The sequence below is a fragment of the Pan troglodytes genome, chromosome 18 (assembly GCF_028858775.2).
Source record: "Pan troglodytes isolate AG18354 chromosome 18, NHGRI_mPanTro3-v2.0_pri, whole genome shotgun sequence".
In the NCBI taxonomy this organism is placed as follows: domain Eukaryota; kingdom Metazoa; phylum Chordata; class Mammalia; order Primates; family Hominidae; genus Pan; species Pan troglodytes.
In genome coordinates, this window is record NC_072416.2 from 45,647,789 (window position 1) to 45,672,233 (window position 24,445).

Here is a 24,445-nt window from a genome sequence, read left to right on the forward strand (position 1 = left end):
ATTGTAAAAGAGCCCAATGATATCTGAGCTTATAGTGTAATCTAACAGGTGGCCAAATTTAGAGGGTGTTTCTCAAGTGTTTGAAAAGAATATACATTCTCTGTTGGGTGCAAACATACATGTATGTGTGTGAGTGTGAAATAAGTATATGTAGCTTGCTAACTGTAAAACTGGAATTTTAATATCTTTACTATCTCTATTTGGTCATTGCTGATAAAACTCTTAATTTCTCATTATAATTGTGGTTGTATCAATTTCTCCTTGCATTTTTATTTGTATCAGTTTTGCTTTATGTAGTTGTTTTTTGTTTTTTGAGATGGAGTCTCATTCCTATCACACAGGCTAGAGTGCAGTGGTGCGATCTCAGCTCACTGCAACTGCTGCCTCCCAGGTTCAAGCAATCTTTCCACCTCAGACTCCCAAGTGGCTGGGATTACAAGCGTGCACCACCACACCCAGCTAATTTTTGTATTTTTAGTAGAGACAGGGTTTCACCATGTTGGCCAAGCTGGTCTTGAACTCTTTACCTTTAGTGATCTGCCTGCCTCAGCCTCCCAAAGTACTGGGATTACAGGTGTGAGCCACCTCACCTGGCTGCTTTATGTAGTTTAAAACTTTGATTTTGTCCATGTCTCTTCATAACTTTTACCAATATATCTTCATGTCATTGATTACTTTTCAACTTTTTTTTTAAACTTCAAACATTTACAAAAATACAGAGACTAGTATAATACAGACTTATGTGCCCAAACTATCAGCCAGCCTCAACAATATTATCATCTGGTCCGTCTTACTTCACCCATACCCCCATCTACTACCCACCTGCTCCCACAGTACCCTGTCAGTTTTGAAAGGCAAATCCATGTCTTCTAATCTGTAAATACTTAAATTTGTATCTCAAAAACATAAGAACTTTTTCAAAGCATAAACACAGTACTGTTACCATGCATAAAAAACAATTGAATTATGTTTGTCAAATATTATTGCCATACCTTTCTCCATCTGTCATTATTAGCTTGCTATATTGTCTTCCATCCTTTTTGCATTCAATGTTCTTTTATAATTTTGTATGTATTATGTATGTTTTTATATTCAGCACTATGCTGTATTTATTAATATACTCTGAGAGCATCTTATAAGAAGCATGTAACATAAAATTTACCATCTTAACCATTTTTAAATATACAGTACAGTAGTATTAACTATATACATAATGTTGTCTTTTAATAGAAATATATATTTCATATTTGTTTTCTTTCTTTTACATTTTGACCTATTTCTACATTTTATACTTTATATTTACCATGCTTTCTTATAACTTTTTTCGTTTTCTGTTTATTGTTGGGTTGAGCTCCTTTTCATTCCACTAGTTTTACACATAAATGTGACGTACTTTTTTAAACATTATTACCCATTTTTTCCTTCAAAATCACATGTGAAAAATGCATTGCCTATTTGGCAATATCTGCATACATCGTAATTCATCAGTTCTCATCCAAGGAGTTCACAGTATTCACACAAGTACCATAAAGATATATTTTGCAGCAGTCTTCCTTTCAGCATTATCCGAAATAGTGAAACATTGCGAACAACCTAGATGTTCATTAGTAGGAAATAGTTTGAATAAATTGGTTTTTAGCCATATAAAAAATGCTGTGCTACCTACAGTGAACAACATAAAGTCCTATATACTGACATTTATGAATGTCCTAGATAAATGTAAAAAAAGATGCAGTGTATTGTTCCACTTTTTATAAAAGAACAATAATAATACCATACATATATCTGTGTAATGTATGTGTGCAAAAGTATCTGAAAAATATATATCAAATTGGTGTCAGTTACTTTCTCTAGGAGATTTCTACTTTCTAAGTTACATTTTTCAGTATTATTTTAAAAATTACTTTAGCTTATTATTTTTAAGTGATTTGCCTGATTTCAACTACAGTATATTTCAGTCAAATTTCCTTATCTTTGTCTCTTCTTTCTTTTGACTGAAAGTAAATTACCTGCATAGAATTTGACCTTCACTCTTATCCCTTAAAATAGTTTCTTTCAAAGATTCGGAGCTATTTTGAATCAGTTATAAGAACTTTGAGTTATATCCTGATTTGTTCAGTCTGTTTGCCCTGATATTTTCAACTCCAACCTCTTGACTCCACATGAGGATAGAGAAATGGTTCTTTCATGTGAGTTAACTCCAAATGAAAAGAAATGTGATTCTCCATCTCCGTACATGGTATAAAAGTACTCTATTGTCACAGACTCAGGCATTGATCTGAGACAGACTGAGAAGTATAGGTTATAAGTCTTCCAAAGCACATTCTTTGAAATAAGTGTAGTAAGTGTTCAGGGAGCCTTTTCAAATGACAGCCATCCTTGCAGAGGTTTCAACAAAGCCTTAGAGTGAAGGTAAACAGTTTCCCAAGATTTTACACTGCTGTGTTTTTCAGTCTATAGTAGTTTTTCCTTTACTGCTTATTCAGCATTTTAAGCTAATTTAGGTCCTCTACAAATCTCATGTAATTCCCTTTCTTGAATTCAACTCTAACCTGATGCTTCTTTCTATTCATGGGAATGGATATTTATTCTAAAAATAGCATTCTTTCTGTTTTTATATCTGTTACTCTGTATGTTCGGTGCTTTCCATGAGAAATGACATACCATTTTTCCTTATACTGTGTTACCCAAAGTAAAAATGTCAGGTGGCAACATGTGACTTAGTATTTAACAGTCAACTGACTCATAAAGAAATTTGCTATGAAACCTTAATTATTCACCGTCCTGAAACTCATTCTGGAATTGTGGCATTATATTCTCATTGCGAGTATTAATAGTGTCCCTGCCTGACTTATGATGTACATTTCACTCTTATGTGGGTCTCACGAGATCAGTTCTAACCACTGGGACTATTTCAGTTGGGGAGCAATCTGGTATTTTTTTTTTTATTAAGGAGTGATTTATTTAAGAAATTTCCTTCTGCTAAGGGTAGGAACTAGATCTCGTATTACTTCCCGTCTGTCTTACAGTCTCTTTCATCAGAGATACTCAATAAATATTGGATTGTTTAACATACGGTATATAAGCAGAGTCAGGTGGTTTGCTTTGAGCTAGTAATGTGGAATTTAGTAATAGCAAAAAGAAAGCATGTCTCTGTACTCTTAGAGAAGTAAATGGCTCTTAATTTTGATAAACATACTTGATTTTGTGCCACATGATATTGGAATTAAGTATAAAAGAAGATTTAATTAAATCACCAAGTTAAACAGGGCCTTGTTTTTATGAAAGTCCATTCATATTTACAGAAGATATCAGGATGTAGCACTTTTCTCCACGGAGTTATTAATGGAATGGTGTAATTAATCATATCAGAGTATAGGACAGGTTGCCTTACAATCATACATCTCTTAGCAGTGTTTCCAGTAACGATCTAAGAGGAGACAAGTTTAAATAACGTGATCATTGAACTCAAAAGATCACTCTAGTAAACCATCCTCCTCCTCTTCCTCCATCACTATAGCCACAAATATTATTCATTGAATATCCGTTATATGCTAAGCAATGAATAATAGAAGAAGAATAAAAATTCTTCACATATATTATCTGTTTTAATCCCTACAACAACTTTGAAGTAGGCACTAGAACCACCATTTTACAACAAAGAAATTGAGATTTGGAGAGTGTACATGGGCTGTCTTTGTCAGTAAGTGGAAGAACTGGGATTTACACTCAGGTCTGCCTGACTCCAGTGTTCTTATTCTTCAGTCTTGAGTACTTTCTGCATGTTTTTGCTTCTGTATACTATTGCCATTATCTCACAGAAACAGGCTTTAGTGTTTATTTCTAAAACTTTCTGGCCTTTATGATCTCTCATACATGATTTCAATTTATGATCCCTATTGTATTCAAGTTCATGTAGTAACTATGATGTGCCAGATGCCAGATTTTTATTTTTTTTGGTCTTTTGTCTGCCAGGCCTCCAATCTAGGATCAGTACTGTTGAGCATTTTACAGTGTAAGGAACTTGAGTAGGTACAAGTTAACAGACCGAATAAATGAGATTTTGCACCTTTATTCATCACAAGACAGAGAAAATGGGATGATTCTAAGTTGGCCGCTTGTATACTACAGTAGATATATTGTGTTCGTGCAAAAGTAATCATGGTTTTTGCCATTGAAAGTAGTGGCTGAAACCACAAATGCTTTGCACTAACCTAATATTAAGATGCTATGAAAAGTTCAGAGAAGTCTAGAGCAGACTTTTCACTTCCTTGTAATATTCTAGGATACCTCTGGCAAATACAGAGCCTCATGTTAACCACACAAAAAAAGCTTTCTGAAATGTAAACCTGCCTGCCTGTTGCTGCATTAACATTGGTTTAGGAGGCAAAGCATAAGAATAATTTGAAATTATATTTTGTCATACTTTCAAGGTCAGTATTTGCAGAGGAAATAATATTTTCCTGAAGACTAACCCGTCTTTGTAGGTCCAGGGCAGATGTCATTGTTCGAAGTTAACAGCCAGTCCAAAATGTGTGAGCTAGTGAATATGCACTGAGCCCTTGGTACTGTTTACTGGAACCAGCAAAGATAGAGACACAGGGATAAGGACAAATGGTAGACAGTTGCCGCGTAACTCCTCTACGGAAAATCTTCCACCTCCCCTAAGGCAAAACCACCCCTGCCACTGAATTCAGCTCTCTGGATAACACCAATTTGAGAGTTACAAGTGGAAAGCCTTGAATTTTATTCCCATTTCTGCCAGTAACTTAAGTGACTATCTCAGGCAAATGAGTTCCCCTTTCTTATGTTCAGAGGAAGAGATCTAATGTTTGCTGAGGGCCCATTTTCTAGGTGCTTGCCCTTTGGGTTATCTCAGATAATCCTCAACAAAAACTCTGTAAGTTTACACACAAGCTGCTTGAAATTCTGCAAAATTAGATAACTTTCCCAAGGTCACAGGCCAAGAACCAGGATTTGGAACTAGTGTGAGTGATGCAGAGTTCATGCTCCCCAACCCCTCTTCCACCCCTGTTACCCTGGTCAGTAACAGCGGGGCTATCCCTGCTTTGGTGTCCTCGTTGGATGTGGTGATTCTGGGTAAAAAATGTGAAGATGTTTTGCAAGGGCAGAGCTTCAACATTATCACTGTGGTATTTGATAATTTGAGGTCTTCTCCCCATGACATTTGGAGAACAGCTCCATCTGAGGATTGCTTTTTACACACCACAAATCTCAAGGTGCCGTAGGAGGAACCTCCCTCTTCTCCCAACACACACACACACACACACACACACACACACACACACACACTCACACTCTCTCTCTCTCTCTCTCTCTCTGTCTCCATCTCACTCATTCTTGTCTTCTGGTCCTAGGTTTGCAAAGGCCGTGTGCTCTCACAAGAGAAGTTCACCTTGGAGGAGGGGGCCCTTTCAGCCATGGTTGAGGCCCCTGTAGGCCCAGTGGAATGATCCCAAAGCATCTCATATGGAAACTCCATCTCAGAATCCCATTGGGATGATCTCTTGCCATCTAACATGATGTCACCTCTCCGTCACCTGGTAGACACTCACGACACCTGTGGCAAACACCCTAAAATCCCTTCAGACCTACGCCCACAGCACTCTTCCACCACAGTAATAAAGGCTTGGGAATGCTGTTTCTGCCCTAGGGATATCAGACAACTTCAGATAACTGTCATCCTGTCTGTGGGGCTTGTGATAGTGCCCCTCTGAAGAGTAAAAAGATACTTTTGTGTCTTCTATGTTTTTATTAGACTTCATCCTCAATAAATTATACTAAGGCCTCAACCCCTTTAAGTGAATGGGCCCCTTGCATATTTGTTTATTAGCAGCAGCAAATATATACTCAGTATGTTTCTTTACAGATTTTACCTTGAATTAGTCCCTGGAAGGTTTTTAGTTTGCTTAAAATTGGTGAGCAAATTATTCACTTATAAAGTCTTTGAATGTCAAATTTCCTATAAATTGTTGAACATGTAACTGTTTCTGAGTTAGTCCTTTGTGTATTGTAGTGGTTGTAGCACAATTTTAAAAGAAAGGGAGGGGATTTATAGAATGTATTCTTTTTTTACTGCCTTATGGTACAATAAGCACATCAGACTCATTCTTACTTGGCTTTTTGCTATTGTTTCTCTCTTTTAAATGTTAATTATGATTAAAGAGATTGATTGATTGGTCATGTTTTGATACCATATTCTTCTTGGATGCCAGCATTCACTAGACTGAATGGCCGTAAGAAATAAGAACATTTGCCTTAATCATGGTACATCTTAACCAGAATTCCCTTGCATTGAGTATACTTTTATCTCAGGTTTAACTACTCTCTCTTAGTGTTTTTTTAAATTTTATTTATTTGCATTACCCACTACTTCAATTGCTTTTAAGCCAATAGCACCATGTCTCTTTTCTCTTTTTTCCAAGGTTAATCTTGCCAATGCAATTTCTTCAACTTTACTGCTATCAGGCACTCCAGTGAACAAAATTAACCTGCTCACAGGAATGGTATTCTGGTCTGATAATGATTTGATTTGCTGTCTCATTATTGATTTGTACTTCAGCTTTCCTGTTGAAATAGATCAAGTTCCTGACAGGCCCATTACTGTAAAGACCTCCAATCAACTGCTTTCTGCTGCAGGTCTGTCAGTCAAGCTTTACTTAGAGATAACCCCAGAGGATATGTGTTATCAAGTCTTTTTCATCTCTGCTTTTCATACTGCCAGAGCATCCTCTGTAAGCAATTATGATCCAGACGTACCTTGTCCTCTGATGCCCGAAACTATATCTGTGGATCACACATCCGAAGCTTAGAGAGAGCCATTGTTGTCATAGATAGCAGACTATAACATTGCTTATGCACTAAAGGAAAGAGAAAATAATTACAGCACCAAGTTCATTAGCACGCTTCTGATACTCATTCTGAGGTCTTTGCTTTTGACATTTGATATGAGGTAAGGAGGTGAGACGATGAAGCTCCCCAACCTCTATTCTATTGTGATTGGATCAGTGATAGAGGGAATCCACATCCTTCAGTCACCAAACAGATAGCTCAGTTTGCCTCATCAAATTGTATTCCTCTCCATATTAATATGAATCAAGCAAAAAAAGTCCCTTCTTGCAACTTTCCCATCGTCTGTCATTTGGTGTGTCAGCTCTGGCTTCCGTAACAAAATGCCATAGATGGAATGGCTTAAACACAGAAATTTATTTTCTCACAATCTGCAGGCTGGAAAGGCCAAGGTCAGGGTCCCTCCCGATTTGGTTTCTGGTGAGGGCTCTCCTCCTGGCTTGCAGATGGCTGCCTTCTGTGTCCTGTGTCCTCTGATGGAGAGAGAGAGCTCTGTGATGTATCTTCTTATAAGGGTACTAATCCCAGCATAAGGGCCCCAACCTCATGACCTCATCTAAACCTGATTACCTCCCAAAGACCCCATCTCCAGATACCATTACACTGGAGTTAGGGCTTCAACATATGAATTTGGAGGGGGAGAAAGAATTCAGTCCATAGAATATGGCTTAGTTAAATGCACAAAATCATCTAATCTTTTTTTTATATATACTTTAAGTTTTAGGTTACATGTGCACAATGTGCAGCTTTGTTACATATGTATACATCTGCCATGTTGGTGTGCTGCACCCATTAACTCCTAATGCTATCCCTCCCCCCTCCCCCGACCCCACAACAGTCCCCGGAGTGTGATATTCCCCTTCCTGTGTCCATGTGTTCTCATTGTTTAGTTCCCACCTATGAGTGAGAACATACGGTGTTTGGTTTTTTGTCCTCGCGATAGTTTGCTGAGAATGATGGTTTCCAGTTTCATCCATGTCCCTACAAAGGACCTGAACTCTTCATTTTTTATGGCTGCATAGTATTCCATGGTGTATATGTGCCACATTTTCTTAATCCAGTCTATCGTTGTTGGACATTTGGGTTGATTCCAAGTCTTTGCTATTGTGAATAGTGCCACAATAAACATACGTATGCATGTGTCTTTATAGCAGCATGATTTATAATCCTTTGGGTATATACCCAGTAATGGGATGGCTGGGTCAAATGGTATTTCTAGTTCTAGATCCCTGAGGAATCGCCACACTGACTTCCACAGTGGTTGAACTAGTTCAGAGTCCCACCAACAGTGTAAAAGTGTTCCTCTTTCTCCACATCCTCTCCAGCACCTGTTGTTTCCTGACTTTTTAATGATCACCACTCTAACTGGTGTGAGATGATATCTCTTTGTGGTTTTGATTTGCATTTCTCTGATGGCCAGTGATGATGAGCATTTTTTCATGTGTTTTTTGGCTGCATAAATGTCTTCTTTTGAGAAGTGTCTGTTCATGTCCTTCGCCCACTTTTTGATGGGGTTGTTTGTTTTTTTCTTGTAAACTTGTTTGAGTTCATTGTAGATTCTGGATATTAGCCCTTTGTCAGATGAGTAGGTTGCAAAAATTTTCTCCCATTCTGTAGGTTGCCTGTTCACTCTGATGGTAGTTTCTTTTGCTGTGCAGAAGCTCTTTAGTTTAATTAGATCCCATTTGTCAATTTTGTCTTTTGTTGCCATTGCTTTTGGTGTTTTAGACATGCAGTCCTTACCCATGCCTGTGTCCTGAATGGTATTGCCTAGGTTTTCTTCTAGGGTTTTTATGGTTTTAGGTCTAACATGTAAGTCTTTAATCCATCTTGAATTGATTTTTGTATAAGGTGTAAGGAAGGCATCAAATTTCAGCTTTCTACATATGGCTAGCCAGTTTTCCCAGCCCCATTTATTAAATAGGGAATACTTTCCCCATTGCTTGTTTTTCTCAGGTTTGTCAAAGATCAGATGGTTGTAGATATGCAGCATTATTTCTGAGGGCTCTGTTCTGTTCCATTGGTCTATATCTCTGTTTTGGTACCAGTACCATGCTGTTTTGATTACTGTGGCCTTGTAATATAGTTTGAAGCAGGTAGTGTGATGCCTCCAGCTTTGTTCTTTTGGCTTAGGATTGACTTGGCAATGCGGGCTCTTTTTCGGTTCCATATGTACTTTAAAGAAGTTTTTTCCAATTCTGTGAAAAAAGTCATTGGTAGCTTGATGGGGATGGCATTGAATCTATAAATTACCTTGGGCAGTATGGCCATTTTCATGATATTGATTCTTCCTACCCATGAGCATGGAATGTTCTTCCATTTGTTTGTGGCCTCTTTTATTTCATTGAGCAGTGGTTTGTAGTTCTCCTTGAAGAGGTCCTTCACATTCCTTGTAAGTTGAATTCCTAGGTATTTTATTCTCTTTGAAGCAATTGTGAATGGGAGTTCACTCATGATTTGGCTCTCTGTTTGTCTGTTATTGGTGTCTAAGAATGCTTGTGATTTTTGCACATTGATTTTGTATCCTCAGACTTTGCTGAATTTGCTTATCAGCTTAAGGAGATTTTGGGCTAAGACAATGGGGTTTTCTAGATATCCAATCATGTCATCTGCAAACAGGGACAATTTGACTTCCTCTTTTCCTAATTGAATATCCTTTATTTCCTTCTCCTGCCTAATTGCCCTGGCCAGAACTTCCAACACTATGTTGAATAGGAGTGGTGAGAGAGGGGATCCCTGTCTTGTGCCCATTTTCAAAGGGAATGCTTCCAGTTTTTGCCCATTCAGTATGATATTGGCTGTGGGTTTGCATAGATAGCTCTTATTATTTTGAGATACGTCTCATCAATACCTAATTTATTGGGAGTTTTTAGCATGAAGTGTTGTTGAATTTTGTCCAAGGCCTTTTCTGCATCTATTGAGATAATCATGTGGTTTTTGTCTTTGGTTCTGTTTATATGCTGGATTACATTTATTGATTTTCGTATGTTGAACCAGCCTTGCATCCCAGGGATGAAGCCCACTTGATCATGGTTGATAAGCTTTTTGATGTGCTGCTGGATTCAGTTTGCCAGTATTTTATTGAGGATTCGTGCGTCAATGTTCATCAAGGATATTGGTCTAAAATTCTCTTTTTTGGTTGTGTCTCTGCCAGGCTTTGGTATCAGGATGATGCTGGCCTCATAAAATGAGTTAGGGAGGATTCCCTCTTTTTCTATTGATTGGAATAGTTTCAGAAGGAATGGTACCAGCTCCTCTTTGTACCTCTGGTAGAATTTGTCTGTGAATCCATCTGGTCCTGGACTATTTTTGGTTGGTAAGCTATTAATTTTTGCCACAATTTCAGAGCCTGTTATTAGTCTATTCAGAGATTCAGGTTCTTCCTGGTTTAGTCTTGGGAGGGTGTATGTGTCGAGGAATTTATCCATTTCTTCTAGATTTTCTAGTTTATTTGCGTAGAGATGTTTGTAGTATTCTCTGACGGTAGTTTATATTTCTGTGGGATTGGTGGTGATATCCCCTTTGTCCTTTTTTATTGCGTCTATTTGATTCTTCTCTCTTTTCTTCTTTATTAGTCTTGCTAGCGGTCTATCAGTTTTGTTGATCTTTTCAAAAAACCAGCTCCTGGATTCATTAATTTTTTTGAAGGGTTTTTTGTGTCTCTATTTCCTTCAGTTCTGCTCTGATTTTAGTTATTTCTTGCCTTCTGCTAGCTTTTGAATGTGTTTGCTCTTGCTTTTCTAGTTCTTTTAATTGTGATGTTAGGATGTCAATTTTGGGTCTTTCCTGCTTCCTCTTGTGGGCATTTAATGCTATAAATTTCCCTGTACACACTGCTTTGAATGTGTCCCAGAGATTCTGGTATGTTGTGTCTTTGTTCTCATTGGTTTCAAAGAACATCCGTATTTCTGCCTTTATTTTGTTATTTACCGAGTAGTCATTCAGGAGCAGGTTGTTCAGTTTCCATGTAGTTGAGCGGGTTTGAGTGAGTTTCTTAATCCTGAGTTCTAGTTTGATTGCACTGTGGTCTGAGAAACAGTTTGTTATAATTTCTGTTCTTTTACATTTGCTGAGGAGTGCTTTACTTCCAACTATGTGGTCAATTTTGGAATAGGTGTGGTGTGGTGCTGAAAAAAATGTATATTCTGTTGATTTGGGGTGGAGAGTTCTGTAGATGTCTATTAGGTCCACTTGGTGCAGAGCTGAGTTCAATTCCTGGGTATCCTTGTTAACTTTCTGTCTTGTTGATCTGTCTAATGTTGACAGTGGGGTGTTAAAGTCTCCCATTTTTACTGTGTGGGAGTCTAAGTCTCTTTGTAGGTCACTAAGGACTTGCTTTATGAATCCGGGTGCTTCTATGTTGGGTGCATATATATTTAGGATAGTTAGCTCTTCTTGTTGAATTGATCCCTTTACCATTATGTAATGGCGTTCTTTGTCTCTTTTGATCTTTGTTGGTTTAAAGTCTGTTTTATCAGAGACTAGGATTGCAACCCCTGCCTTTTTTTGTTTTCCATTTGCTTGATAGATCTTCCTCCATCCCTTTATTTTGAGCCTATGTGTGTCTCTGCACATGAGATGGGTTTCCTGAATACAGCACACTGATGGGTCTTGACCCTTTATCCAGTTTGCCAGTCTGTGTCTTTTAATTGGAGCATTTAGCCCATTTACATTTAAAGTTATTATTGTTATTTGTGTATTTGGTTCCATCATTATGATGTTAGCTGGTTATTTTGCTCATTAGTTGATGCAGTTTCTTCCTAGCCTTGATGGTCTTTACATTTTGGCATGTTTTTGCAGTGTCTGGTACCAGTTGTTCCATTCCATGTTTAGTGCTTCCTTCAGGAGCTCTTTTAGGGCAGGCCTGGTGGTGACAAAATCTCTCAGCATTTGCTTGTCTGTAAAGTATTTTATCTCTCCTTCACTTATGAAGCTTAGTTTGGCTGGATATGAAATTCTGGGTTGAAAATTCTTTTCTTTAAGAATGTTCAATATTGGCCCCCACTCTCTTTTGGCTTGTATTCTGCTTAGAGATCCGCTGTTAGTCTGATGGCCTTCCCTTTGTGGGTTACCCAACCTTTCTCTCTGGCTGCCCTTAACATTTTTTCTTTCATTTCAACTTTGGTGAATCTGACAATTATGTGTCTTGGAGTTGCTCTTCTCAAGGAGTATCTTTGTGACGTTCTCTGTATTTCCTGGATCTGAATGTTCGTCTGCGTTGCTAGATTGGGGAAGTATTGTCCTGGATAATATCCCTCAGAGTGTTTTCCAACTTGGTTCCATTCTCCCCGTCACTTTCAGGTACACCAATCAGATGTAGATTTGCTCTTTTCACATAGTCCCATATTTCTTGGAGGCTTTCTTTGTTTCTTTTTATTCTATTTTCTCTAAACTTCTCGCTTCATTTCATTCATTTCGTCTTCCATCACTGATACCCTTTCTTGCAGTTGATCGCATCGGCTCCTGAGGCTTCTGCATTCTTCACATAGTTCTCGAGCCTTGGCTTTCAGCTCCATCAGCTCCTTTAAGGACTTCTCTGCGTTGGTTATTCTAGTTATCCATTCGTCTAATCTTTTTTCACAGTTTTTAACTTCTTTGCCATTGGTTTGAATTTCCTCCTGTAGCTCGGAGTAGTTTGATCGTCTGAAGCCTTCTTCTCTCAGCTCATCAAAGTCATTCTCTGTCCAGCTTTGTTCCGTTGCTGGTGAGGAGCTGCATTCCTTTGGAGGAGGAGAGGTGCTCTGCTTTTTAGAGTTTCCAGTTTTTCTGCTCCATTTTTTTCCCCATCTTTGTGGTTTTATCTACTTTTGATCTTTGATGATGGTGATGTACAGAAGGGTTTTTGGTGTGGATGTCCTTTCTGTTTGTTAGTTTTCCTTCTAACAGACAGGACCCTCAGCTGCAGGTCTGTTGGAGTTTGCTAGAGGTCCACTCCAGACCCTGTTTGCCTGGGTATCAGCAGCAGTGGCTGTAGAACAGCGGATCTTGGTGAACCGCAAATGCTGCTGCCTGATCATTCCTCTGGAAGTTTTGTCTCAGAGGAGTACCCGGCCGTGTAAGGTGTCATTCTGCCCCTACTGGGGGGTGCCTCCCAGTTAGGCTGCTCGGGGGTCAAGGACCTACTTGAGGAGGCAGTCTGCCTGTTCTCAGATCTCCAGCTGTGTGCTGGGAGAACCACTGCTCTCTTCAAAGCTGTCAGACAGGGACATTTAAGTCTTCAGAGGTTACTGCCGTCTTTTTGTTTGTCTGTGCCCTGCCCCCAGAGGTGGAGCCTACAGAGGCAGGCAGGCCTCCTTGAGCTGTGGTGGGCTCCACCCAGTTGGAGCTTCCTGGCTGCTTTGTTTACCTAATCAAGCCTTGGCAATGGCAGGCACCCCTCTCCCACCCTCGCTGCCACCTTGCAGTTTGATCTCAGACTGCTGTGCTAGCAATCAGCGAGACTCCGTGGGCATAGGACCCTCCGAGCCAGGTGTGGGATATAATTTCCTGGTGTGCCGTTTTTTAAGCACGTTGGAAAAGCGCAGTATTAGGGTGGGAGTGACCCGATTTTCCAGGTGCTGTCTGTCACCCCTTTCTTTGACTAGGAAAGGGAACTCCCTGACCCCTTGTGCTTCTCGAGTGAGGCAATGCCTCGCCCTGCTTCGGCTCGCGCACGGTGCGCTTCACCCACTGTCCTGCACCCACTGTCTGGCACTCCCTAGGGAGATGAACCTGGTACCTCAGATGGAAATGCAGAAATCCCCCGTCTTCTGCATCGCTCACGCTGGGAACTGTAGACTGGAGCTGTTCCTATTCGGCCATCTTGGCTCCACCTCCAATCATTTGTTTAACAGCAAACTTAGCAGATCCTTGTATTATCTTGAAATCTTAAAATGATTATTTTAAAAAAAATTATTTTTTCCAAGGATCAGTTCTATTCTGTATGCCTTTTTTTTTTTTCCAGAAAATTCAGCTGGTCAGGTGCAGTGTCTTATACTTGTAATCCCAGCACTTTGAGGGGCCAAGGTGGATGAATCACTTGAGCCCAGGAGTTTGAGACCAGTTGGAACATGGCAAAACCCCTTCTCTACAAAAAAATTAAAAATTAGCTGGGTGTAGCAGTGCCTGCCTGTAGACCCAGTTACTCGGGAGGGTGAGATGGGAGGATTGCTTGAGGTGGACATTGCAGTAAGCCAAGATCACACAGCTGCACTCCACCCTGGGCGACAAGTAAAACCATGTCTCAAAAAAAAATAAAATAAAATTTCAGGTGTTCTGGTTTACCACTGCTGTCAGATTTCCATGTACTTTATTTCATATTGTACTCCTTAATTGTGGTATATCGGAAAGAAACATGCCAATACACACACTGTATCCTTACTAGCCTCCAAACAAGAGTGTTTTTAGGCCGGGCGCGGTGGCCCACCCCTGTAATCCCAGCACTCTGGGAGGCCAAGGTAGGCGGATCACGAGGTCAGGAAATCAAGCCCATCCTGGCTAACACAGTGAAACCCCATCTCTACTAAAAAATACAAAAAATTAGCTGGGTGTAGTAGCGGGCGCCTGTAGTCCCAGCTACTCAGGAAGCTGAGGCAGGAGAATGGCGTGAGCCCGGGAGGCAGAGCTTGCAGTGAGCCGAGATCGTGCCACTATACTCCAGCGCTCCAGCCTGGGCGACAGAGCAAGACTCCGTCTCAAAAAAAAAAAAAAAAAAAAAAAAAAAAAGAGTGTTTTTAAAAGGATAAGCTTATTCCCAGAACTGTCTGAAGAATACTAACATTCCCTTTTGCGCTTTTCCAGCAGTCCCAAAGAATTCATTGTCCTCAAGTCAAACCTGGTTATATATGAAGGTTGATTTGGTCAGTCGTGTGTATCTACCACTTTCTCATTTGCTTGTTGGCGAGTAGAGCATCTCTGGCTCTTACACAGACTGAATGTATAAGACTCTGGGCCATCCATAACCTTCATTATTTTGACCTTCCACATTTTCTTTCTTTTGCCCTTTGTTCCTTCCTTCCTTCCTTCCTTCCTCCTTCTTCCTTCCTTCCTTCCATCCATCCATCTTTTCCTTTCCCTATTTTGTATTTAAATGCTTTTGTACTGGCGAGGCACAGTGGCTTATGCCTGTAATCCCAGCACTTTGGGAGGCCGAGGTGGGTGGATCACGAGGTTAGGAGTTCAAGACCAGCCTGTCCAACATGGTGAAACTTCGTCTATACTAAAAATACAAAAATTAGCTGGGTGTGGTGGCGCACGCCTGTAATCCCAGCTACTCAGGAGACTTAGGCAGGAGAATCACTTTAACCTGGGAGCCAGAGGTTGCGGTGAGCCAAGATCACGCCATTGCACTCCAGCCTGGGTGACAGGGCAAGACTCCTCCTCAAAAAGAAAAAAAAAAAATGCTTTTGTACTAAAATTATCAAATCAGATTTTATGGCCTTGTCATTGGGAACGAGGGATAATTAGCCTGATTTTCCTATGTCCTTCTTTATTAGTAGTCCTACAAATGGATAAAATGTCTTTGATATTCTTAACTGTGTTACTCCTTGGTAATTTACTTTCTGTAGATTTCTGACTGCTATTAATAGTTTTATAGTTTATGTCTAAGGCTGTTTTGCTGTTTTTGTTTGAAGAATTCCAAGGTATAAAAAGATTAGTTTGACCAACAATTTTAATGAATAAATGTGGTTTTTTTTCTTTTTCTTTTTTTTTTTTGAGACAGAGTCTCACTCTGTTGCCCAGGCTGGAGTGCAGTGGCGTGATCTCGGCTCACTGCAAGCTCCGCCTCCTGGGTTCACACCATTCTCCTGCCTCAGCCTCCTGAGTAGCTGGGACTACAGGCGCCTGCCACCACACCTGGCTGATTTTTTGTATTTTTAGTGGAGACAGGGTTTCACTGTGTTAGCCAGGATGGTCTCAATCTCCTGACCTCATGATCCGCCGCCTCAGCCTCCCAGAGTGCTGGGATTACCGGCACGAGCCACTGTACCCAGCCAATAAATGTATTTTAATAATATGACAGATTGTATTTATTTGTGCTTGAATGAGTGAAAAACCTTTCTTTGATGATTTTTGAGAACAGTGTTGTCAATAATTTGCCCATAAAACTGCTGAGATTTTGTAAATGGAAGTCTAAGGGAAAACATTAAGGTCTCCAGCTATCTTCATGCGTGATACTAAGGATTTTAAAAGATAAATGTGATAAACTATGTTTAGTTTTAATAACTCAAGTTAGTGGCAGAGTTTAAAAAGTAAGCCTTTTAAAAATAAAAATGTTATTTATTTTAGAAGATACCTCCTGAAGTTAATTGACTGTGACACTTGCTTAAGTAACTCCAAGACTTGAATTAAAAATTTGCGTTACCTTCCTCTAAATTGAGTTTAAGAAATCACATAACAATAATTTACTAACATTTTTATGAGTCTTTAACATTTCAGAGCCTTTTTATAGACATTATTTGTTCCTCAAAATAATTTCATAAAGTAAGTTCAATGAGCAATAGTAGTATTCCCATTTGAAAAATAATCTGCCAGTGGGGCACAGTTGGTAAGTGACAGAATTGGTATTTAAGTCTGTCTTTGCTTTTCATTATGAAGAATTTTAAGTGTATAATTATAGACTTATTTGGTACATTCCCATGTACTCATTATTTAGTGGGTATAAGCAGTGCTTAGCTATTTGTATTTGCTATATTTGCTTTATCTTTTATTTTGCTATAGTATATTATGAAGCAAATCCCAGACATTTAACTTTTACCTGTGAGTATTTTAGTGAGTATATAGCTCTAAAAAAGGACATTATCTCAATAATCCCAATACCATTATCATACCCACCAAAATTAGCAGTAATTTTTTAAATATCACCAGATACTCAATTCTTACTTAAATTTCTCTGGGTTATCCCCGAAATGACTTTTTACAGTTGGTCTGTTTTTGAATCATGACATAAAACAAGACTCATGGTATTAGTGGTTATGTCTCTTAAATCACTTCATCTATAACAGGAAATCCCACTTTCCTTTTCATTCCATTGACTTATTGAGGAGACCAACAGGCAGGTCTTTCGATGTTTAATTCGGTGTTCCTTCTGTTATTCTAAGCTGCCTCAAATGTAAGTTTTAAATCTAAGTAAAGAAATGAATAAAATAAATAAATAAAATAAGTAGAAGACAATTCTATGCCTGGTCTATAAAATAAAAATATAACTTTTCGTTTTAAAGAAGAGGCCCACTGAGTAGTTTATTGTAACTAAAATGTTGCTGTAATAGCTAATTTCATAAGCAGCTTTAACGTCAAAGCATCCAAAAGAACTATGTTCTTGTTACTTTTATGCTTGTGTAACATTTTTGCTAAATACAGTCAATAAGAATGAGGACGATGTAAAGAAAGCCTAGTCTTTGCCAGTAACATAGGTGTAGTCCAGTTTTTCTTTTCGACTGACAAGAGAAATATAAATGGTAAATCTTAATTCTGTTACATGTTCTGTTGTTGTATATAACAGGAAGCTTTCAGGCATTTGTTGTTTGTAAATACTTCATCTTTATTGCTCTTACCAATGAGCAGCTATTAAATATTCATTCCATAGTATCAACAATAATAGTATTGATTTCTAAAAATTAGTATGTTTCATCCTTGTGTATCTCTCATGCCCTTATAATCCGTCTCAGTGTTACCCTAGACTAAACTCCCAACTTCCAGAAATGGCAACAACAAACAATAGGGGAGAAGGTAGGAAGAGCTGAGAGTTGTCTGAGCTCAGGGCAGTGGAGGTTAGAACTGTCATAGAGCTTGATACATGTTACCCTGTGGCTTATGGCCTGGCCCATCAGGCCTGGTTGACACCCTCTCGGATCACCCGGTAAGGCTTAGCATTTTTTCTTACGGTTCTCTACATTGAGAGACATTAGTCATCCCATGAGGATGCATCACTGTTGTTTTGCAAACCAGCATTGGCAGAAAGAAGGACTTCAATCTTTTGAATACATCTACCCTAACATTTTCATCTCTGTACCTGCAATATCCTTGTAGGTTGCCTTTCAAGGAAGTGTATGAAGAGAAAGAGAAGGCATGGGGGAGAAAGGCAGCATGGGTGAATAAAGATGCATTCTTTCCAGATGCTCAGTTGCACTGCCTCTCTTTGTGCAGTGTTCACTGAAGGATTTAAGGATGAAGCATAGAAATCTGCTGTGTGAACTAATTCCCTGGCTTTTCCTAATGGTGTGTAAATTTCTCATTCCCTAAGGCACAGTATTATTTCCAGAGTTTTCTTTGGTTTTCATAACTAGTTTATCTGAGTTCTGTCCTCAGAATATAGTAAATGGAAGAAATGAGATGAATCTACAAAAATGCTTTTTAAAACCTCCTCAAAAAATTATTTACACATAAAATAATTAAATATTTTGGCTCTTCTGCAACCTATTGGTTAAAGTACACCTTTAATATACAACTATAACTAAGTTATAACTAATTGTGTCCTTATATTTCAAAGACAGGTACTTGTCTGTCTCCTCTCACCCCAAAGGAATGACTACAAAGTAAAGGAAATTGGTTTAAAACAAAAAGCTTGAGATTTCAGAGAAAGGAACATTTACATAATAGCATATCTCAGCCTATTTCTTGAAATGCATTGTTTCTCTCTAGCTCTCTTTCCTTTTTTTTTGGCATGTATCTAGTGTTAAGAAAATACAGTGTGGCAGCTGTTTATGTACAGAATAATACCACAATGGATGGGTAAAATCTCACTTGCTAAGAACCTAAGTACTTACCTATTTTAATGTTGTACAACCTCACCACCTGTGCAAGGGCAGGCCTCATTTTTAAGAGTCTGATCATGTCACATAATCTTGATGGAAGTAATTGTATCAACGGTTCAGGAAACTCAAATGGCCTCTTCTTCATTCTCCTTTGAATGGGTCAGTGCTATTAAGGGCATTACTGAGAGAAGCAGAAGGTGATTTTATTTCAAGAGTTATTGATTCATGCTTCCCCTGTTTTGTTTCAGGTGGATCATCCATGCCATGGAGTATGAACTTCAGATCCGTGGCGGAGACAAGCCAGCCTTGGACTTGTATCAGCTGTCACCTAGTGAAGTTAAACAGCTTCTGCTGGATATTCTGCAGCCTCAACAGAGTGGAAGGTAATAAGGGCCCCTTGTTACCTACATGATACTCTGGATTTACAATAACATCATAATTTTTAGCTTGATATATCTATGAAATTGATAAGATATTAATAAGTAAAGTTCAACAGAGTGTCAGAGGCCACCCCACTAGATGGAAAGTGTAAACAGAAAGACCAATCAAAATGTCTGTCTTCAATTATTATTTTGCATTGATTTGAATTTTATGCTTTTTTTCCAGTATAGTTTATAAGCATTTCTTCATTTTTATTATTCTGTGCAAAATATAACACCTCATACCACTTTCTGAAGTCAGTTTCCTTTCTGAACCTTTGTGGCACTCACCATCTCCTCCCAGCATTTTGGCAGATAGGATTGGGTTTGGTAACATTATTTAAATATGTTGCCTGTGACTTTGTCTCCCTAAATAGACTTCAATGCTAAACCCTTTCCTAGACTTGTGCTAAGCTTACACTAAGAACAAAACAAATACTTGTGGATTGTGTTGACTTGAAGAACTTTTTTATTACAGAAATAGCTTTAATGTAAGTATTTAGGAAAGTATTTATTGAGTACATTTGTGCCTGGCATTTACCAAAGTGGTATAGTTATATGCCTAGAAAAATCTGCCTAGGCCTTTTACAAAAGCTGTCTTCCACAAAAGTAAATTTGAATAAATGGAAAGGCATCCTCGTTCTTAAATAGGAACATTCATGTTATAAAGATGTCAGTTGTAAATATAATTCAATTCCAATAACATTTCAACTAGCTGTTTTTATGAGGTTAAGACAAGTTAATAAAAACTTCATATGGAAAAACAAACATAAGAATAATCAGAAAAACATAAAAGAAGGACTTGCCCTGCTAGACATTAAAACATACTATAAAGCCTCTGTAATTAAAACAGTGTGATATTGGTGCACAACAGACAAATAGAAGAGTTGAACAGTATAGAAAGTCCAGAAATAGACCCCCAAGTATATATGGAAATTTAATGTGTGACAAAGGCCAAGGATGGACTTTTTAAATAGTGATGAGACAACTGGATAGCCATTTGCAAAAAGATATAATCACACCTGTAGTTTATACCACACATAAGAATACACTCCAAATAGATTAGAAATCTAAATGTAAAAATGAAATAATAGAAAACAAGAAGACATGGTTAAATTCCTTTTTACTCTTAGTATGGGAAAGACCTTCTAATAATGACTCAACCCAAGGACAACAAAAGAAAAAGTTAATAAGACTATATGAAAATTAAAAACAACACTTTGTATGGCAAAAAGTAGACAACCAATGTCAAAAGATAACTGAGAAACTGGAACAAAACATATGCCACAAAGAGCTTATAACCAAGAATTCTTAAAAATTGAGGGACAGACAACCAAAATCCCAAAGGAAAATGGGAAGAAACATTCTTACATACCCATGAGTCTATGCTAATATAAATAGACAAATGGGAGTGAAGAGACCTTTCTTATAATAGAATTCCAATTATAAGTGTAGATAGGATGACAAAAATAGACAAATACAATAGTTATCATCGTTGCCGGCAAAAACCATCATTGCATGGAAGTATGATGAAAAATGGAGAGTTTCATCATTCCAATGTGTTTCCATTCAAGATGCTTAAATTGTAAAGGAAAAAATAGTGATTTTACAGTGGAGAAACCCAGCTGACTCTACCTTAACCAAAAGATTAAGGTGAACATCGCCAGTAATAAGACACATCAAAATCATATATCCCCTGATATGATGCATTGAAAAGGGCATGATGGGCCGGGCATGGTGGCTCAAGCTTGTGATCCTAGCACTTTGGGAGGCTGGAGCAGGAGCGTCCTTTGAGCCCACGAGTTTGAGACTAGCCTGGGCAACATTCTGAGACCCCATCTCTATAAAAATAAGTAAATAAATAAGAAAAGTGCACAACATCACTTCTAGATACTCTTGCCAAAAATGCATAATCTCAGTCTATTCATCAGGAAACATCAGACCAACCTAAATTGAGGTACATCTTACAAAATAACTGACATTTCTAAAGTGTGAAGGTTATGAAAGATAAAGCACAACCAAGAAACTGCTAGAGGAGCCTCAGGAGACACGGAAACTAAACACCAATTCTGGATTGGATTCTGGATCAAAACAAGAATATTAGTGGTAAAATTGACAAAATTTGAATTAGATCCATAGATTAATTAATAGTATTGTATCATTGTTTACTTCCTGGTTTTATACTATAGTTATGTAAGATAACAAGAGTAGAGGAAGGCCAGGCACGATGGCTCACACCTGTGATCCCAACAATTTGGGAGGCTGAAGCAGGCAGATTGCTTGAGCCCAGGAGTTTGAGACCAGGCTGGGCAACATGGCAAGACCCCATCTCTACAAAAAACACAAAAATTAGCTGGATGTGGCGGCACATGCCTGTAGTTCCAGCTACTCAGGAGGCCGACGTGGGAGGATCACCTGAACCCAGTAAGTTGAGGCTGCAGAGTCGAGATTGCACCACCACACTCCAGCCTCAGTGATAGAGTCAGACCCTGTCTCAAAAAAAAAAAAAAAAAGGAAAAGAGAAGTTAAGTAAAGAGTATACAGGAACTTTATGGTTTATATTCATGACTTTTCTGTAAGTCTGAAATTTTTCAAAATGAAAAGACAAAAAATAAAGGATCTTTCAAAATAATTTTCTACCTCCATTATGAGTATTCTCATGTTTCTACTTTTTCTGTTGTCCTACGAAGTATCTCCTTTTTAAAGTATTAATCATAACTTCATATAACTCCAAAAACATATTTTTTAATTGACAAACAAAGGGAATGAGGGGAAAATAAAATGCAGGCAGTGGGGTATCCAGTTATCTAAAGTAAAACATCACCAAGGAACCCTTAGACGTTTGAGCTTTGTCACTTTGGTGAAACACTAAACCCAGCAATGCAAGCCTGTGCCTATTAAAAGAAATTTTATGTATCCAAAAATAGATGCCCCTCTTACCTATGTAGTGATAAATTTTCATTGGTCCTCTTTCTCCAGCGCAAACATGTCTTTTTCTGTTTACTGTATCCTGCATAGCTATTGTCATACCTAGAAATAGTGTTGGTCATGACATATTTCCCTTGTAATTGAGTATACATTTCACTCTGCTGTCTTTTAAAATACTAAGTGTAAAAAACGTGTATCTGGGCTGTGTGCCGTGGTTCATGCCTATAATCCCAGCACTTTGGGAGGCCAAGGCAGGAGGATTACTTGAGGCCAGGAGCTCAAGACCAGCCTGGACAACATAGCCAGACCCCATCTCAACAAAAAATTTAAAAATTAACCAGACATGGTAGTGCATGTCTGTAATCTTAGCCACTGGAAAGGCTGATGTGGGAGGATCGCTTGAGCCCAGGAGTTAGAGGTTGCAGTGAGCTATGATCGAGCCATTGCACTCCAGCCTGGGTGACACAGCAAGACCCTGTCAAATAAATAAATAAATAAATAAATAAATAAATAAATGTATCTGTCCTTTCTTCAACTTTTGCAAGAATATTTTTAGCAGTTTGTGAATGATGTATTGTATCTTTAAGATTTAATACTTAAATGCTTAATCCATGAAAATAAAAGATCTAAAATTTTGGTATATCACTACATTCTGTTATTATAATGTAAGATTTTATATCTTTTTTCAGCAAGAGAACTTTAGCTATGTCTAAATAGCAAACTTCTATAAGGTTTAAAATAAGGTAATTTTATTCTATATAAAATGCTTTTTCGAACATCATTTATTCATTCACTTTTTAAGTGTTTACTAAGCACCTTTCTGGGAGAGGTGTATAGGAGTGATCAAATTATATGATTTCCATGCCTTCATGGAGCTTACATTTTATTGTATGTGAAAACAACATCAAGTTATTATGAAATTCACAGCTGCTGCATTTTTAAAGGGAGCTGCTCTGTATACTTGAAAATCATTTGAGCATGTAGTAAGCAATTCATAGCTTACTTACAGGATAACATTTTGTCTGTTAAATTTTTTAGAATCCTGGAGACTTCCTCCTGTCCTGCCAGCCCTGTTTTCATTATGAAATATTTACTAGCCTCTGTAACACACGGAGATATGCATCATTGATGGGCTTTGGCTTTTATTTCTTACCCTATCAGAACAATTAGTTCATATTGAAAGCCCTGCTGTCTACCAGAACAAGCTTGTTCTTCAACTCTGAGACATTTGCCTTTTGTTACAGATGTTGGCTGAACAGGCGTCAGATCGATGGGTCTTTGAATAGAACTCCCACCGGGTTCTATGACCGAGTGTGGCAGATTCTGGAGCGCACGCCCAATGGGATCATTGTTGCTGGGAAGCATTTGCCTCAGGTAAAGCCTCACCACGTTCACATAAAGAAAGGAGACTTCGCAAAGGGTACTGAATCCTTTCCTCTTGCACTGCAAATAACTTTTCTCCTTTTCAGCGTTCTAAGAGTATTTTCAAAGAAGGAATGAAATACTAGAAAATAAGACGTCCAATCAATTGGATTGAAAAATTTTTTCCCCAATCTGAGTTACTTTTATTTTTCAAATTTAGTGTCCCTGTAGGCAGAAAAGGCTCACTTTACCAAATGGCTATATTGCTGGAAGTCATATTTAATAAAAAAAAATTGTTGGTATTGTCATATTTTAGATATTTTGAGGATATTCCTTTTTTAAAAATCACATAGCCAAACCTCTTGTTGAGCAAGCTGTCCTTCCTTTGTTTACTTACCAGCTTAGAGTTTCCTATATTGGCTTTACTTTAAGCGTGGGTACCCCTTCACTACCCCCAAGTGGTGGTGGGTCAGTGCTGGGGGGCCTCACAAACAGTAAAGCATGCATTGGAAAGACAGAACCAGAGCAGACCTAAGAAACAATGGGGCCTAGTAGTGCTGTGGATGAGGAAATCACCACTTAGGAATTGTGTTGAATGTGAAAAATGCAGTAACTTTTTAGGTCATTGGACAGACAATCACTTACTTCACTCCAGGTGTACCTTACCTGTGGTCCAAGTGAGTTAGTGCCCTCTCCTTCTGATGGTTTCCCATGTGATATACACTGGCCTGCTTCTTTGATGTGATTATTTAATCCTGGCATCTAAGTCATTCTACTTATACACAAAAGAGAAGGATTAGCCTTTTGGAAATAGAGTACTGTAATTGTTTTTAGTGTTGAAATCTCAACCAAATAAATTTTGATGTAGTTCTTTATACAAATAAAGTATTCTCAAAGGCACAGACCCACACTCATTTTGCTTGTATCTACCTAAGAGTGTCTCTGTAAGGACCCATAGGAAATTGGTAGTATTCTTTTCTTAGTCTTTGGTAAAAGGAACTGTGTGACTGGGAGGATGGTGTGGGCTCTTCCCTGGAACCCTTTTAAACCTTTCAAAGTCTGAATGCTGTGAATATATTACTTATTCAAAAAAATGCATAAAAACTTTTAAAAAGTATTTATACTGTTCACAGA

General features: G+C 38.3%; 1 protein-coding gene across 15 annotated transcripts in view; it reads left to right on the forward strand.

The window, feature by feature from the left end:
• Positions 1 to 24,445, forward strand: part of PHKB (phosphorylase kinase regulatory subunit beta) — a 240,879-nt gene that overhangs the window by 210,605 nt on the left and 5,829 nt on the right. For all 15 annotated transcript variants that reach the window (XM_063797099.1, XM_009430740.5, XM_063797100.1 and 12 more), the window contains 2 exons: positions 18,851 to 18,985; positions 23,194 to 23,323. In XM_063797099.1, coding sequence (XP_063653169.1) covers positions 18,851 to 18,985; positions 23,194 to 23,323 — 265 coding nt within the window. The remainder of the gene's footprint in view (positions 1 to 18,850; positions 18,986 to 23,193; positions 23,324 to 24,445) is intronic.